The sequence below is a fragment of the Panthera leo genome, chromosome E2 (genome assembly GCF_018350215.1).
Source record: "Panthera leo isolate Ple1 chromosome E2, P.leo_Ple1_pat1.1, whole genome shotgun sequence".
Classification (NCBI taxonomy): domain Eukaryota; kingdom Metazoa; phylum Chordata; class Mammalia; order Carnivora; family Felidae; genus Panthera; species Panthera leo.
In genome coordinates, this window is record NC_056693.1 from 60,393,377 (window position 1) to 60,406,266 (window position 12,890).

The 12,890-nt window shown below is 70.6% G+C and overlaps 1 protein-coding gene across 5 annotated transcripts in view; it reads right to left on the minus strand.

The window, feature by feature from the left end:
- The window catches only part of PIEZO1 (piezo type mechanosensitive ion channel component 1), a 53,971-nt gene that overhangs the window by 2,752 nt on the left and 38,329 nt on the right, over positions 1-12,890 (minus strand). For 3 of the 5 annotated variants that reach the window (XM_042920857.1, XM_042920856.1, XM_042920853.1), the window contains 29 exons: positions 12,604-12,786; positions 12,131-12,237; positions 11,869-12,029; positions 11,546-11,722; positions 11,166-11,291; positions 10,740-10,940; positions 10,087-10,291; positions 7,692-7,796; positions 6,974-7,127; positions 6,525-6,768; positions 6,338-6,434; positions 6,077-6,248; positions 5,575-5,664; positions 5,406-5,500; positions 5,050-5,121; positions 4,480-4,580; positions 3,887-3,983; positions 3,751-3,807; positions 3,492-3,664; positions 3,301-3,407; positions 2,952-3,143; positions 2,590-2,848; positions 2,330-2,518; positions 1,918-2,194; positions 1,547-1,643; positions 1,312-1,459; positions 1,012-1,226; positions 761-919; positions 535-682 (listed from right to left, as the gene is read on the minus strand). In XM_042920857.1, coding sequence (XP_042776791.1) covers positions 535-682; positions 761-919; positions 1,012-1,226; positions 1,312-1,459; positions 1,547-1,643; positions 1,918-2,194; positions 2,330-2,518; positions 2,590-2,848; positions 2,952-3,143; positions 3,301-3,407; positions 3,492-3,664; positions 3,751-3,807; positions 3,887-3,983; positions 4,480-4,580; positions 5,050-5,121; positions 5,406-5,500; positions 5,575-5,664; positions 6,077-6,248; positions 6,338-6,434; positions 6,525-6,768; positions 6,974-7,127; positions 7,692-7,796; positions 10,087-10,291; positions 10,740-10,940; positions 11,166-11,291; positions 11,546-11,722; positions 11,869-12,029; positions 12,131-12,237; positions 12,604-12,786 — 4,408 coding nt within the window. The remainder of the gene's footprint in view (positions 1-534; positions 683-760; positions 920-1,011; positions 1,227-1,311; positions 1,460-1,546; positions 1,644-1,917; positions 2,195-2,329; positions 2,519-2,589; positions 2,849-2,951; positions 3,144-3,300; positions 3,408-3,491; positions 3,665-3,750; positions 3,808-3,886; positions 3,984-4,479; positions 4,581-5,049; positions 5,122-5,405; positions 5,501-5,574; positions 5,665-6,076; positions 6,249-6,337; positions 6,435-6,524; positions 6,769-6,973; positions 7,128-7,691; positions 7,797-10,086; positions 10,292-10,739; positions 10,941-11,165; positions 11,292-11,545; positions 11,723-11,868; positions 12,030-12,130; positions 12,238-12,603; positions 12,787-12,890) is intronic. The other 2 variants (XM_042920854.1, XM_042920855.1) reach the window with 2 other exon arrangements.

Genomic DNA, 12,890 nt, shown 5'->3' on the forward strand with positions numbered 1-12,890 from the left:
ACGGCGCTTTGAACCCCCTAGAACGAAAGAAGCCGGACCCGGGCTACGGGGCACGTGACCGCATGTGCACGAACCTTCTGGAACAGGCAAATCCCTGCAGCGAGGGGTTCTTGCTGGAGCGCTAAGCCAGGTTTAGACCCGAAGGGACAGTGGCACAGCTCTGTGACCGTGCTATGCGTCGCTGAGTTGTACAGGTGGATGGGGCAGGTTCTGCGCCCGCCGTCCCCCAGTAAAGCTGCTAACGGGACCTCGGCTGATGCTTGGTGCCCACCCCATCTCCCAGCCCTCGTGCCCAAGACCAGAGGCCAGGCCTCTTCTGGGTATTTGCTCAGACCTCAGTCAGCTGCCTGTTCCCAACAGGGTCAACTTCACCGTCCCCTATAAGAGGCACCTCTGGCCTCATGTGGTTGTGGGTTGGCAGCCCCCAGGTGAGGGGTGGGGGGGACCACCAGCACCACCTGGTTGTCATGTGGCCCGTCTGCCCCAGACGGGGAGTGACCAGTGTCCCTCACTACCCGCCTTAGGCCCGGGCACCTTCTCGGTTTCTCGGCTGCACTTGATGATAAAGATGTTGGCGTAGATGTCCTCCACACACATCCAGCTGGAGAGGGACAGCGTGGTGTCCGTCCACACCCAGTCCATCACGGCCCGCAGCTCCACCAGGAACGGCACGAGCCGGAAACTGCCGGGGGCGGGCACCATCAGGACAGCCCGCGGGAGACCGCCCCGCTCCCGGCGCCCCGCGCCCGCCCACACTCACCCCTGGAAGAGGAAGAGGTTGAGGTGGTTGTACTTCTTGGTGAGGAAGTTGCCCAGGATGCGGGTGGGGTAGCCGCAGCGGATCTGGTAGGCGGACAGGGCGAAGTAGACGCACTTGACGAAGTACCACAGCTGGGCCACCGCGTTCTGGCTGAACATCCTGCAGGGGCGGGAAGGCCAGGTCAGGGCGCCCTGCCCGAGGCCGGAGCCCCAAGGTCTCCGGGCCCAGCGCCGGCCCGGCCGGACACCCACCTCTCGGTGACCGCGGGCAGAATGAGGAACATCCAGAGGTGGATGGCCAGCACCAGGACCACCTGGAAGGCCAGCTTGCCCAGCACGGTCTTGCGGAGGTAGAGGGCGCGGTCGATGACCATGGTGCTGAACTGGATGAGCAGCATGACCAGGAAGGCCTCGGGCACCTGGTCGTCTGACAGTGAGGACGTGATGTCTGTGGCTGCCGAGTGTTTCTGTGCCGGGAGAGCAGAGGTCAGGGGGTGGCGGGGGGGAGGGGGGTGGCGGCGGGGGGTGGGGGGTGTCGGGCTGTGTGCTCACCCCAAAGGCCCAGAACCCAAAGATGATGATGATGAAGTCAACGACGTCGGCCAGGAACATGAGGGCGTAGACGTCGGTGGCCGCACGGTACTGGGTGTGCAGGATGTCGTGGAAAAAGCAGTGCAGGGGCCGGTACACGCTCTGGGCCCTGCAGGCGGCGGTGGGCTCAGTGCGCAGGAGCCCCCAGCTGCGCCCTCCCACCCGCCCTGGCCCGGGGGCGGCCACGGTCACTCACAGGGCCAGGCAACAGCTCTGCAGTCGGAGCCCCAGGGCTCTCGCCCTTTCCCGGGGGCGACTCCACCTCTCGCTCCCCGGGGCCGCCGCCACGCCTTCTGTGGGAGCAGCCGCTGCTGACGGGAGCCCCGGGGACGCCGGGCCCGCTCCGACTCCCGACCACCCCGAGACCACCCCCCAGGGGGCTGGATCACCCCACTTTATGGACCAGCAGGCTGGGATGAACAGAGGCGTCCCCAGGTCGCTGGCAGTGGGCCAGCTGGGGCCGCGTCACCTGCCACATGGGGCAGGCCGGGAACGCGGCGGGGGGCCGCGGCTCCAGGTGGGAACCCGCTGGGCCACAGTGGCCGTGGAGGGACAGGGCCGTCGTACCAACGGCTGCGGGCTCCACAGGCTCTGTGCTCTCCCTTCTCCTCTTCCTGAAACGCAGGCTGATCGGCTTTGGGTCTCGGGGCTTGGGCTCCACGGGAGGCTCTGGGGGCCCATCCCCTGCTTCCGCCTGCATGTGGTACTGGGTGAGGGCCCCAGCCACCCCTGGTTCTCCCTGGGGCCCTGGTGACGTCGGCTCCTCCTCAACCCCCTTCTTCCCAGTGCCGCGGTCGTGGTCCTTGGAGAGTTGGTCCCCTTCATGGTCCCAGAGGCCGTAGCACTGCAGGGGGGTGGGGGCGGAGAGAGGTGAGGAGGCTGGCGTGGCCGTACCCCGGGACCCGCAACATCCAGGCCTGCCTCCCGGCAGGTGGGGTGTGTGCCGGGAGGTGCCCGCCTGCCGTCCCCGGCGACGCACCAGCAGCTGGGAGCGGTGGAAGAACAGGGCCATGAGCTGTACTAGGTCGTACTTGACGTAGCCGTCGGTCTTCTCCAGGCCCAGGATCCGTGGCGGGAAGTACGGCTTGTTCTCGTAGCGCCGGAGCACCGCGTGGGTGTTCCAGGGGAAGAAGCCAAACTGGAACAGGTACTTGGTGACCACGGTCACCTGCAGGGGAGGAGGCTCAGCATGGCACGGCCAGAACTCCCTCTCCCCCGCCCCCCCGGGCCGCGGCCCACCTCGGTGAAGACGATGGCCGTCATCCAGAAGCGCTTGCTGGGCCTCGGGATGGACAGCATGGCCCACAGGAAGACAAGCACGGGCAGCACCAGGGAGGTGGCCGAGGCGGTGACCATGTGGTTGAGGATGATGACGAAATAGCAGACCAGCTCCGAGTGGGCGGCCACGCACTGGTAGGCGGCCTGCAGCAGCCGCAGCGCCCGGCCCTGCCTCGCTTCGAACTGCTGGGCCTCCTCCAGCTCCTGGATGTGCAGGTGCCTGCGGGGAGCCGTGCCCAGGCCCGCTCGCACCAAGGCCCGCCGCCCCCCACGCCCGCCGCCCCCCCCAGCCCCCCCCCCCAGCGGCCGCCCTGGGCACCGACCTGTTGAGGAGCAGCTCGCTGGCGGTGCGGGTCCGGGTGGAAGCACCGGCGGGAAGCTCCCGGGAGCCGTGCAGGGAAGCCCCGGGCTCGGCGGGCGCGTCCTCGCCGCTGCTGCGGGCGTTGCACCCCGTGCTCAGGGGGCCGCCGGTGGCCTCCGCGGCGGCGCTCAGTGGCTCCTGGGCCCCCGGCCCACTACGGGAGGCGAGGGCGGTCACAGAGAGGCAGCCCGCCCTCTGCTCTGCCCGGGCTCTGGGGCCGGCAGGCCGCACGCCTCCTGGTCCGTGCGCCCACAGCGGGGCGGCTCTGCCCGGTCCCGGCCGCCTCCCGAGCCCCGCCAGCCCACACCCACCTTGCCGCCGCGCCGGGTGCGTCTCGGGCCCCCGCGGAGCCTGGGGGTGCGGCCTCCGCGCCCCTGGCATACAGCTGGTCCAGCAGGCCCCGGTGTACCTCTTGGCCCTGCGGGGCAGCGAGAGGCTCAGGGCGGCAGTTCCCCCGCGAGGGGCCGGCCCGGGGCTCGGGGGTGTGGGCGCGCGCGCTCACCCTGAGCAGCGCCTGCGTGTACAGGTAGCGCTCGGCGCGCAGCACGTCACTCATGGCGCGGTGGTGCCGCGTGAAGGTGTGCAGCCAGTCCGTCAGCCCGTCCACCAGCGCCTGCCCCAGCAGCCACAGAAACCGCACGGCGCTCAGCACCCGCTGCATCACGTGGCTGTGGCCTGCGGCGGGGGCAGGGGAGAGGGGTGCTGCAGAGGCTGCCGGTGGGAGGCCCCCCGCCCCCCGGTCTCCGGGCGCACGCACGCACCAGCCGCCTCTTGGTCTGGGCCCTCCGCCGGCTCCGCCTCCGCGCCCGGGCCGCCTCCTGGGCACAGGGGTGTGTGCTGGTCAGCGCCTTGCGGCCCCGTGGCCCCCGGCGCCCGCCCCGCGCGCCCCAGGCTCACCCGCGGGCGGCTGCCCTGCCTGCTCCTGCCTCGCCTGCTCCTCCCGCTGCCTCCTCAGCACCGTCTGCGCGTTGGTCACCCATGCCTGGTACGCCAGCTGTGGGCCGGGCCCTCGGGGTCAGCACCCCGCCTCCCGGGACGTCGGGTCCCGCTCAGCCCACCTCGGAGCTCCCGGGGAGCTTGGGACCAGGCCGGGCTGGGGGCCTTCGGCTAGCTCCCTGCTTCAGGGTGGGTGGGAAGCGGGTCCCGTGGGGCTGTGCCGTGGGGGCAGGGCACGTGGCTGGCATTCAGTGCCAGGGCCACTTCCTGCAAACTGAGGACCCAGGGGTAGGCGAGGGACCCCACCGTTTTCCAGCAAACACGCACAACCCTTCTCAAGTCCTGGACGCTCAGCGGCGACGTCAGGAGACCGTGGACGGAGGCCCACGGAGCCGCTGCCTGTGACCTGTGCGCCCCACGGCCTGCGTGTGCCTGTGACCTGTGGGCTCTGGAGGTCTGAACGGATCTGGGCAGGCTGGCTAGACAGGGTCTCTCCTCCCCCCGCGCCCCACGGACAGGGGAAGGCAGGCAGGCAGGCGACTCTCCCACCTCACCTGGAAAGCGCTCTGTGCCGAAGGCCTGGGGTCCTCGGGTGGGGTCTCCTCCTCCTCCTCACTGTCAGACTCGAACAGGAAGTAGTCCCCCGAGTGGATAACTGCAGGCAGGTGGGGCTGAGAACTGTCCTCCCCGACAGGGGCTCGGGCTCCACACCCCCCGCCCCAAGACTCAAGTCCTCTTTAGTTTCAGACGGGTCCAGGAATGCGCCGGGCCGTGGCACCCAGCATGGGTTCCCTCGGCCTCCCACCATCCCGGGGGACAGCCACGGGAGCTGGAGGCTGGGGCCAGGCCAGAGCAGTGACGGGACGCAGACGGGACAGGAAGAACACGAGGGCAGGCGTCAGCATGAACACTCAGACTCGTGAGACTCTGAGCGACGGGAGCACAAAGCCTGTGTGGGGACCCGGCTGAACCGAGGCCCAGCCCGTTACTACTGTGTGGCGGGGTGGGGCCGGAGGGCCGGCTGACAGGGCACACGGAGAAAGGCCGGGGTGCACGGCCACAGGTGGGCGCACAGCAGCTGAGAGAGGAGGGGCCCGGGCACAGTGGGCCCAAGGAGGTAGTACCTGTGGCATGGTCCAGCCAGGGCCGCCACCACTGCCTCCGTGGCGGGGACGAGCCCCGTGGACTGCCAGGCCCTGTGGAGGGGCGAGGCGAGCGTGAGCCGGCGGGGCGAGGCGTGGGGCGAGGCGCGGGGAGGGCGTGGGCAGCGCCCCCCGACAGAGGGGGCCTCGCGGTGCAGTGGGGAGAGAGGACAGTCCACAGGTGCAGGCGGACGGTGGCAGGCTGGCCCGCGGCCCACAGGGGCACGGTGAGCACGTGGCACAGGACAGACGGGCGCACGCGGCACAGACCAGACAGGAGTGGGTGCCAGCAGCACGGATGCCAGGACCCCGGGGCCCTGCGAGCCCCTCACACTCACCCGGCTCCTGGGGGGGGCCCTGGGGCTCCTGGGGGCGGCTGCGGCCGGCCCGGCTCTGCCTGTGCTTCTCCTGTTTGGCGCGGATGCGCTCCATCCTGGGGGGCGGGGGCGGCTCTGAGCACCGAGCTGGGCGGGAGAGCCCGGGGCCCCCCACCCAGACGGCACCTACTGTCTCTTCAGCTGGGCCAGGGACTTCTCCTCCGCCTTGCGATGGAGCTCGATGCTCTTGAGGTTGGCCGCGTTGTACAGCGCGAAGCCCCTGCGGGGAGGCGGCGTCACCCTGGCACCCCAGGGGCACGGCTCCCCGACCTGTGGCCTGGGCCCAGCCTCCACCCAGGTCCCTCCAGCTCCACAGCCCCCCTTGTCCCCTTGTCGTGAGCTGGGATGAGGGAGAGGGCCCCCTCCTGCTGCCTCCTGACTCTCAGCGGGGGGCGGGAAACAAGCCACCAAAGAGGCGTCCGTGGGGGACAGGAGATGCCCGGCTCGACAGCCCAGGCAGGGAGGCCGCCCAGCGGCCGTGCGCCCTCGGGCCAGCGTGGGGGCAAAAACGGGCCGAACTGCCGGCCAGGGGCAGGGCTGGGGTGGGTCAGGCCCTCGGAAGTCGCCCGAGTGACACGTTAACGTGGCGGGGCGGTGCCGCGCAAGCCGGGGGGCCCGAGGCGGGGCCTGACCTGGAGGCCTGCAAGGCAGTGGCCTGGAGCTCAGCACTGACGTGCAGGAAGTAGCGGCTGAGGAACACGCGGCGCTGGAGCAGCAGGAACAGGAAGCACACGCTGTCCCAGAGCACGCCGGCCTCCTCCACGGGCAGCAGGCAGTCCCGGTCCCGGCTCAGCATCTCCTTGGCTGCGGGGCGCGGCAGGGTCAGGGGGCGGAACCCCGGAAGCGGTGCGCGTCTCCGAGCCCCGCCCACAGCGCGCCCCCCGGTCACTCACGGTCATAGTAGCCTTTGACGGTGCACACGAGGCTGAAGAGCTGGATGACCCAGCAGAAGCTGCTCTGCATTTGCTCCACGAAAACGCAGGACAGGAGCTGGGGCAGGAAGGGGGGGTCAGGGTCAGCCTGGGCCCCCGGGGGGGGGGGGGGGGGGGCGGGGGGCGGGGCCAGGCCGGCCGGGCGCACCGAAAGCATGTTCTTGGAGATGATGACGGTGACGTTGTACAGAATGAGGCAGTCCCACAGCAGGAGGCGGGCGCGCATGTGCTTCTGCAACAGGCTGGTGCCAAAGAGCAGCAGGTAGAAGCAGGCCAGCAGGTAGCCCAGCCCGAAGATACTGATGCGGGTGGCTCCCGTGACGAACACCACCACCAGCACCAGCCAGAAGAGGTAGCGGAAGACGGCCACCTTCAGCATGTCGAGGTAGGACCTGCCAGACGGGGCGTCACTGCGGGGCCCGGGCGGCCCCACCTCCTCCCGGCAGCCTCGGCCCAGGGGAGCCGGTGAAGCGCGCCCCCCCCCCCCCCCCCCCCCCCCCGCTGCCAGGTCGGGGCCCGGCGGAGGGGATCCCGCCGCCAGCGCCCGTGCGGCCCCGGCCCCAAGCGGGCCGCGGGCCGGCCGTGCCCAGGACGCACCTGCAGTAAATGAAGTTGGGCACGGGGTCGGGCTCGCCCTGCGGCACCTCCAGGCGGTCGGTGTTGGTGCCGGCCACGTGCTGCCACTCTTCCGTGCGCTCAGCTACGAACACCTGCCACTGCTGGGAGGCGCACAGCAGCAGGAGGAAGTCACCTGCGGGCACACGGGAGTCGGCCGCTGCGCCGTGCCTCGGGGGGCCGCCAGCCGTGCGGGGCGCCGCCCGCCCGGCACCGGTCCCGCACTCGAGGCCGCAGAGGAGCGCCGGTGTGCCCCTGCGGGGGCCGCACCGGGCCGAGGGCCACACCCGAGCGTGGGCAGCGGGAGACAGGCCCGCGTGTAGCTGTGCCTCTGCGGTGCCGCACGCGCGTCAGGAAGTGTGGCCGACGTGCACCCAGCCACACACCGCGTAGGCGTCAGGAGGCACGCCCGCGTCTATCCCTCCGTCCACCTGTGTCCCACCTGCCTGCACCCCCGCACCCACGCCTGCACGCACACGGCGAGCAGAGGCAGGTCTGCGTGGCTGCGTGTGCACAGAGTCGGGCCCGGGGAAGTGGGCGCCCCTGTGGGGACAGGTCCCTCTGGGGAGCCGCGGGACTGGCCGCCGGTGAGGCCCGGACACCGTGTCCCGCGCTGGCAGAGGTGGGCCTACGCCTGAGCGCCGCCTGTCCCCCCCGGCAAAACCTCCCCGCCCCCTGGGGCCCGGCCGCAGGCACTCACTGATGAGGTTGGTGGAGTTGGGGCTTCTGAAGAAGTCGGGCAGGTACAGCCACTTGATGAGCGCGGAGTTCATGGGGATGGCCTGGCTCCACCGCCACGGGTAGTCTGTGGGCGCAGGGGGCACATCGGGACCCCGGTGTCCTGTCCCCGCCCACAGGCCTCATCCCCGCACCCGCCCACGCGTTCACGCGGTCTCTTGGAGTCTCGGGAGCGAGATTCCAGCGTGTTCCTACCTATGCGTTTCTCAGGCACAGACGGGCCCGGGCCCAGGGGAAGGAGTGAACCCCAGCCCGGGAGTAACGGGCCTGCAGGGGCGGTGGACCCAGAGGGCCCAGAGCGAGGCTCCCAGACACACCTATCAGAACGGCCCACACAAGCTCAGCGACGACCGCGCGCCCGCGTGCATCACCGGCGGGAACGAACACGGGAACCACACCGTGCGGTCAATTCCGCGAAGCGAGAACTACGCCCAGACACAGCCCTGCACCCCGACGCTCCTGGCCCCGCTACTCCAGAGAGCCCCACGTGAGAAACCGGCTGCCTTCCAGGGGCCGGAGGGGAGATGGGCTCGTGCAGGGCACGGCCAGTCCTCAGCGGGCAGAGAGGAACAGGAAGCACCACACCCGGCGCGTTCGCCAAGCGAAACAAGCCAGCCCCCGGCGACATGGGGTGCGGTCCTAGTTCAGCACTGGGACGGACATCGGGACTGCAAAGGGCCCGCAGGACCGTAGACTCGGGGCGCAGGGTGGAGAAGCCTGGGGCGGGGGGGCCGGGAGAGCACTCTGTGGGGTGGGGACAGGCTGGGGGTGGGGAGAGGATGGGGGGGGAACAGGGAGAGGACGCTGGGGGCGGGGACTCCCAGGGCCAATGCGGTGCCCACATGGACCAGTGAGAAGAGGACGCCAGGCCTCCAGTGGAACCGAAAACAGCAGCATCCAGAGCCCATGAGGATAGAAATTCGCAACTGAACAAATCAGCGGGACGGAGATCTTTACGGAAGATGCCCACCCATAACTCTGAGACACAGAAAGCCACCGCTAGGAAACCGAGAGAAATTCCCGCAGCGGGACCCGCCGCGGAGGCTGCAGTTAGCCGGAAAGGTCCAGGAGAAACAGGCTGTGTGCCGAGTCTCGGGGGAGACACCCCGCAGCCAGCCCTGCACCCGAGTGACAGAACGGCACCGGACAGGAGACACTGGCCCCGTGTGAGGCTCAGAGACGCACACGTCCCAGCCGCCAGAGGGCCCTGTCACCCGGTCTCACGAGGACAGCAGACTACCCCCAGGGTCACAGCCCAGCGCCCCTCAAAAGTCCCAAGGTGCTGAAAGGCGAAGACGCGGGGAGCTGCCCGGCACCGACACACGGGCGCACGCACGGGGCCGCGGCGAGAGCCGCACCAGCGCGCACGCCTGAGCTCCCGCACCGGGTTGCGCCAGGCTCACGTCAGGGAGCTACTTTTGCAAGTCTGCGTCCAAAGTCAGAAGCCAGCACACAAAACAGGAGACAAAGCGGGGACGAGGACGGGAGAACCTGGAACGCGTTTGGTAACGCGCCCTGTCGTTGGTTTCCAAGACATTCTGGAAAAGCCACAGTCGGGAGCGGTCAGGTCGGTGGTGGCCGCGCAGGGCAAGGACTTGGCCTACGGCCTCCCCCACCGTCACCACCCACACAACCACGGCTCAAGCCTCAGAGCGGCTTCAGGGGCTCCGGGGGCCAACCGGGAGCCGCCGTGGCGGTGGAAGACGTCCCGGGGCCCGGGGTCGGTCGAGGAACACGTGAGAGAAAGCCACGTGACCAGCGCGCCGGGATCAAGGGACAACAGCGGTCCTACGGGTCCCGCCCGCGGCGCACTCCGGAGCGGGCGGACGCGACACCACCTGGGCCGCAGACACGGAAGGGCCACGTCGACAAGTGCACTCCCAGGACAGGACACGGCCACACCCGCCAAAGCAGGAACCGCCCGACAAACGCGGCTTCGCGCCCACCGGCCCCCTCCTGAAACCTCGCCCAGACCAGAGGGCACGAGAGCAGAGCGCAGCTGAGGGCAGACGTGGGGTCCTGTATCGGACCCAAAAGCCACCAGGGCCACCCCCGGAGGATGAGGCCAAAGCCAGGCTTGTGCGGGAGGGACTGTGGAGCGTGGCCCCTGCCCCGGGTTGCGGGGTCTGGCTGCTCCCCACTCTCTACCTCCACCTTTTCTGATCGTTCCAAATTTCTCAAAATAGAATGTTGGGGAAAAAAAGGGAATGGATGCAAAGCGTCGAGAGGGTGGCCAGCGCCCCACCCTCCCCCCCAGGGATGCTGCAGCCGTCAGGGTCCGAGGAAGGGGGCAGGGGAGGCCCTGGGCGGGGGGTGGGGGAAGCACCCTCGCAGCTTGCCCACGGCCGCCGGCTCACCGAGGCACAGGGCCGGGGGGATGCCCAGGCACAGCAGGTACTGGTACAGGAAGAACAATGCCAGGAACAGACAGTAGTTGGGCCAGAGGCGGGCGATGGCTCCGCGGTGCCGGCGGGTAAGAATGGCCACCAGCCAGCAGCCGTGCAGGATGACCATGAAATTCATGCGCTGCCCAATCACGTTCACGGCCATCAGGAAGCAGATCTGGGGGCGGCGGGGACGGGGTGCACAGTGAGCTGCTGGGGGGACCTCCTGGGTCCCACCTCCAGCCGGGAAGGCTCAGAGCACAGTGGGGGCAGCAGCCCAAGTTCACCACGGCCCACACTGCTGTCGTGGAGGCAGGGAGAGCTGGACACGTGTCTGCCGTGTGGGGGCGGGGGGGGGGGGGGCGGGCAGGCGGGAACCACATCTCTGGAGGTTCCAAGGCTCAGTGGAGACTCTGACCCAGTCTCCAGTCAGGGTCCAGCCCCCGAGCTTACGCTCCAAGGACACGCCGACTGAGCCCGGGGGTCCGGCCCTCAGAGGTGTGTGTTCTGTGCCCCCCCACCCCGGGTGGCCCCCAAGGGCCAGCAAGTTGCAGAGGCCACGCGGAGAGGGACGCGGACCCTCAGCCCTGCCTAGGTAAGGGGTGAGGGCTGACGCTGGGCCTCACCTCCAGCCCAAATTTGTAGAAAAAGAAGTTGACAAAGTACTTGAAGCAGCTGAGAAGATCCTGGTCCAGCCGCTGGCGGGTGCCGTCGGCACAGACGGCCTGGGCAGGCAGCGGGGCCGGCTGGTGCTGCCGACGGTGGTGCTCCTGGCGCCGGTACACAATGACCTCGAACACCAGCAGCAGCAGGACCAGCAGGTGGTTCTGGGGAGGGGGACACGGTCAGGCCGCCCCCCCCCCCCCCGCCCCCTGGCCCCGCACTCACCTGGGGAGGGGGACACGGGCAGGCCGCCCCCCCCCCCGCCCCCCCCCCGCACTCACCTGGGGAGGGGGACACGGGCAGGCCGCCCCCCCCCCCGCCCCCACACTCACCTGGGGAGGGGGACACGGGCAGGCCGCCCCCCCCCCGCCCCCCGGCCCCGCACTCACCTGGATGTAGCCCAGGTTCGGGAAGCCCTTCCGGACCCCAAACCAGTTGGCAGGGTCGACGGGTCCCCGGTACAGCAGGGACTGCTTGATCTCCGTTTTCTGCAGGTTGGTGCTGTTGGGGAGGGGCTGGGGGAGGGGAGAATCAGCACCTGTTCCCACCTGGGAGCTGACACCCACCCCAGGGACCCCCGCCCCAGCCACAACTCCGGACGGGGCCGGACCACACCCTCCCAGGACGCGTGTGGCCTTCAGCTCTGGCCGACCTCGGTGCGGACGGGGACGGGGCGTCTGGGGACGAGGAGGCCACGGGCAGGGGCGAGGGGCGGGGCACAGAGAGGAGGCCTGGCGGGCTCCCCCGCGCGGCCCGGCCGCCCGCACACCTCGGTACAGTTGCTAGAGTATTCGTGCGGGCTGACGACCTTCAGCTGATACAGCATCTTGCACACGATGATGATACAGGTCCACACGGTGGACAGGCAGGAGGCCATGGGCCGGAAGCGGGGGTAGGGCAGGGCGAAGGCCCACAGCACGACCAGAAGCAGGTTCATCACCGACACCTGGAAGGCGGGGGGGCGGGGGGTGGGGGGCTGGGGCGGGCGGGCGGGGCAGCACCTCCCCAGGGGCCCTGCGACCTGCCACCCGAGGGTCCCGGCCTCTAGGGGACCCCGCTGCAGAGAAAGGAGGCGCCCCGCCCCTCCCTTACCTCCTTCAGGGCCACCCACACGGTGCACAGGGCCACCAGCTTGAGGACGTGCAGCTCCAGCAGGCGCCACGCCAACGCCTGCACGCGGGTGAGGACCTCGGAGAAGCGGTCAGCCAGGTCCAGCAGCCGCTCGGCCACCAGCCCCCACTTGCTGGCGGCGGCTGTGGGAGGGGGGCCGTGAGGGCTCGGGGACCAGGGTCCCCGGGCCTGGCGCTCGCAGGGGTCTGGGTGAAGGGACCCCACGCCTGCCGGCCTGACTCACCTTCGGGGCCCTGCACGGCCTGCTGGGGGCCGGCCCCGCTCGGTCCCTCCTCCCCGGCCACCTCCTCCTCCTCCTGCAGCAGCGGGGTCCCGCTGACCGTGTCCTGCCTAGGGTGGGCCCCAAGGCGTCACTCCTCGCCCCAGACCCCGGGGGCTGACGGAGGCCTCCCCTGGGGCCCGGCCGATGTGCCGCCCCCGTGACCCGAAGGCCGGAGGAACACCCAGCACCGCGGGCCCGCCGTGTCCGAGGGGGCTGCTGAGGCCGTCGCCCTGCTCCGGGCCCTCCCGTCCGAACCCAGCAGCCTCCGTCCCTTCCCGGGGGATGAGGCCCTTCCCTGGGCGGGTGTGGGGCGGGGTGGGGGGGGGGGGAGGGCGATACACGCTGCAGACCCCGGGCCCCCGGGAGCCTGCACCCGAGTCCGCACGCCCAGGGGCAGCGGAGGGAGAGGGGCCGGCCGCGGAGGGCGGGCGCACCTTCGAGCCCAGCGCGGGGGGTGGGCGCCGGGCGGGGGCGCGCGCCCCAGGTCGGTGAGCCGCATGAAGGGCTGGTGGAAATAATGCAGCTGCAGGATGCAGGCCAGCAGGAAGAAGCCGGGGACCAGGATGCTGGAGAAGAGCTCGGACACGCTGAACTGCTCCAGACCCAGGTCCGCCAGCCTGGCGCGAGGGGCGGCGGTCAGACGGGGCCGGGGAGGGCCCCACGCCGGGACGCGCCCCCCGCCCGCCCGCGCCCCCCGCCCGCCCGCCCGCCCGCCGACTCA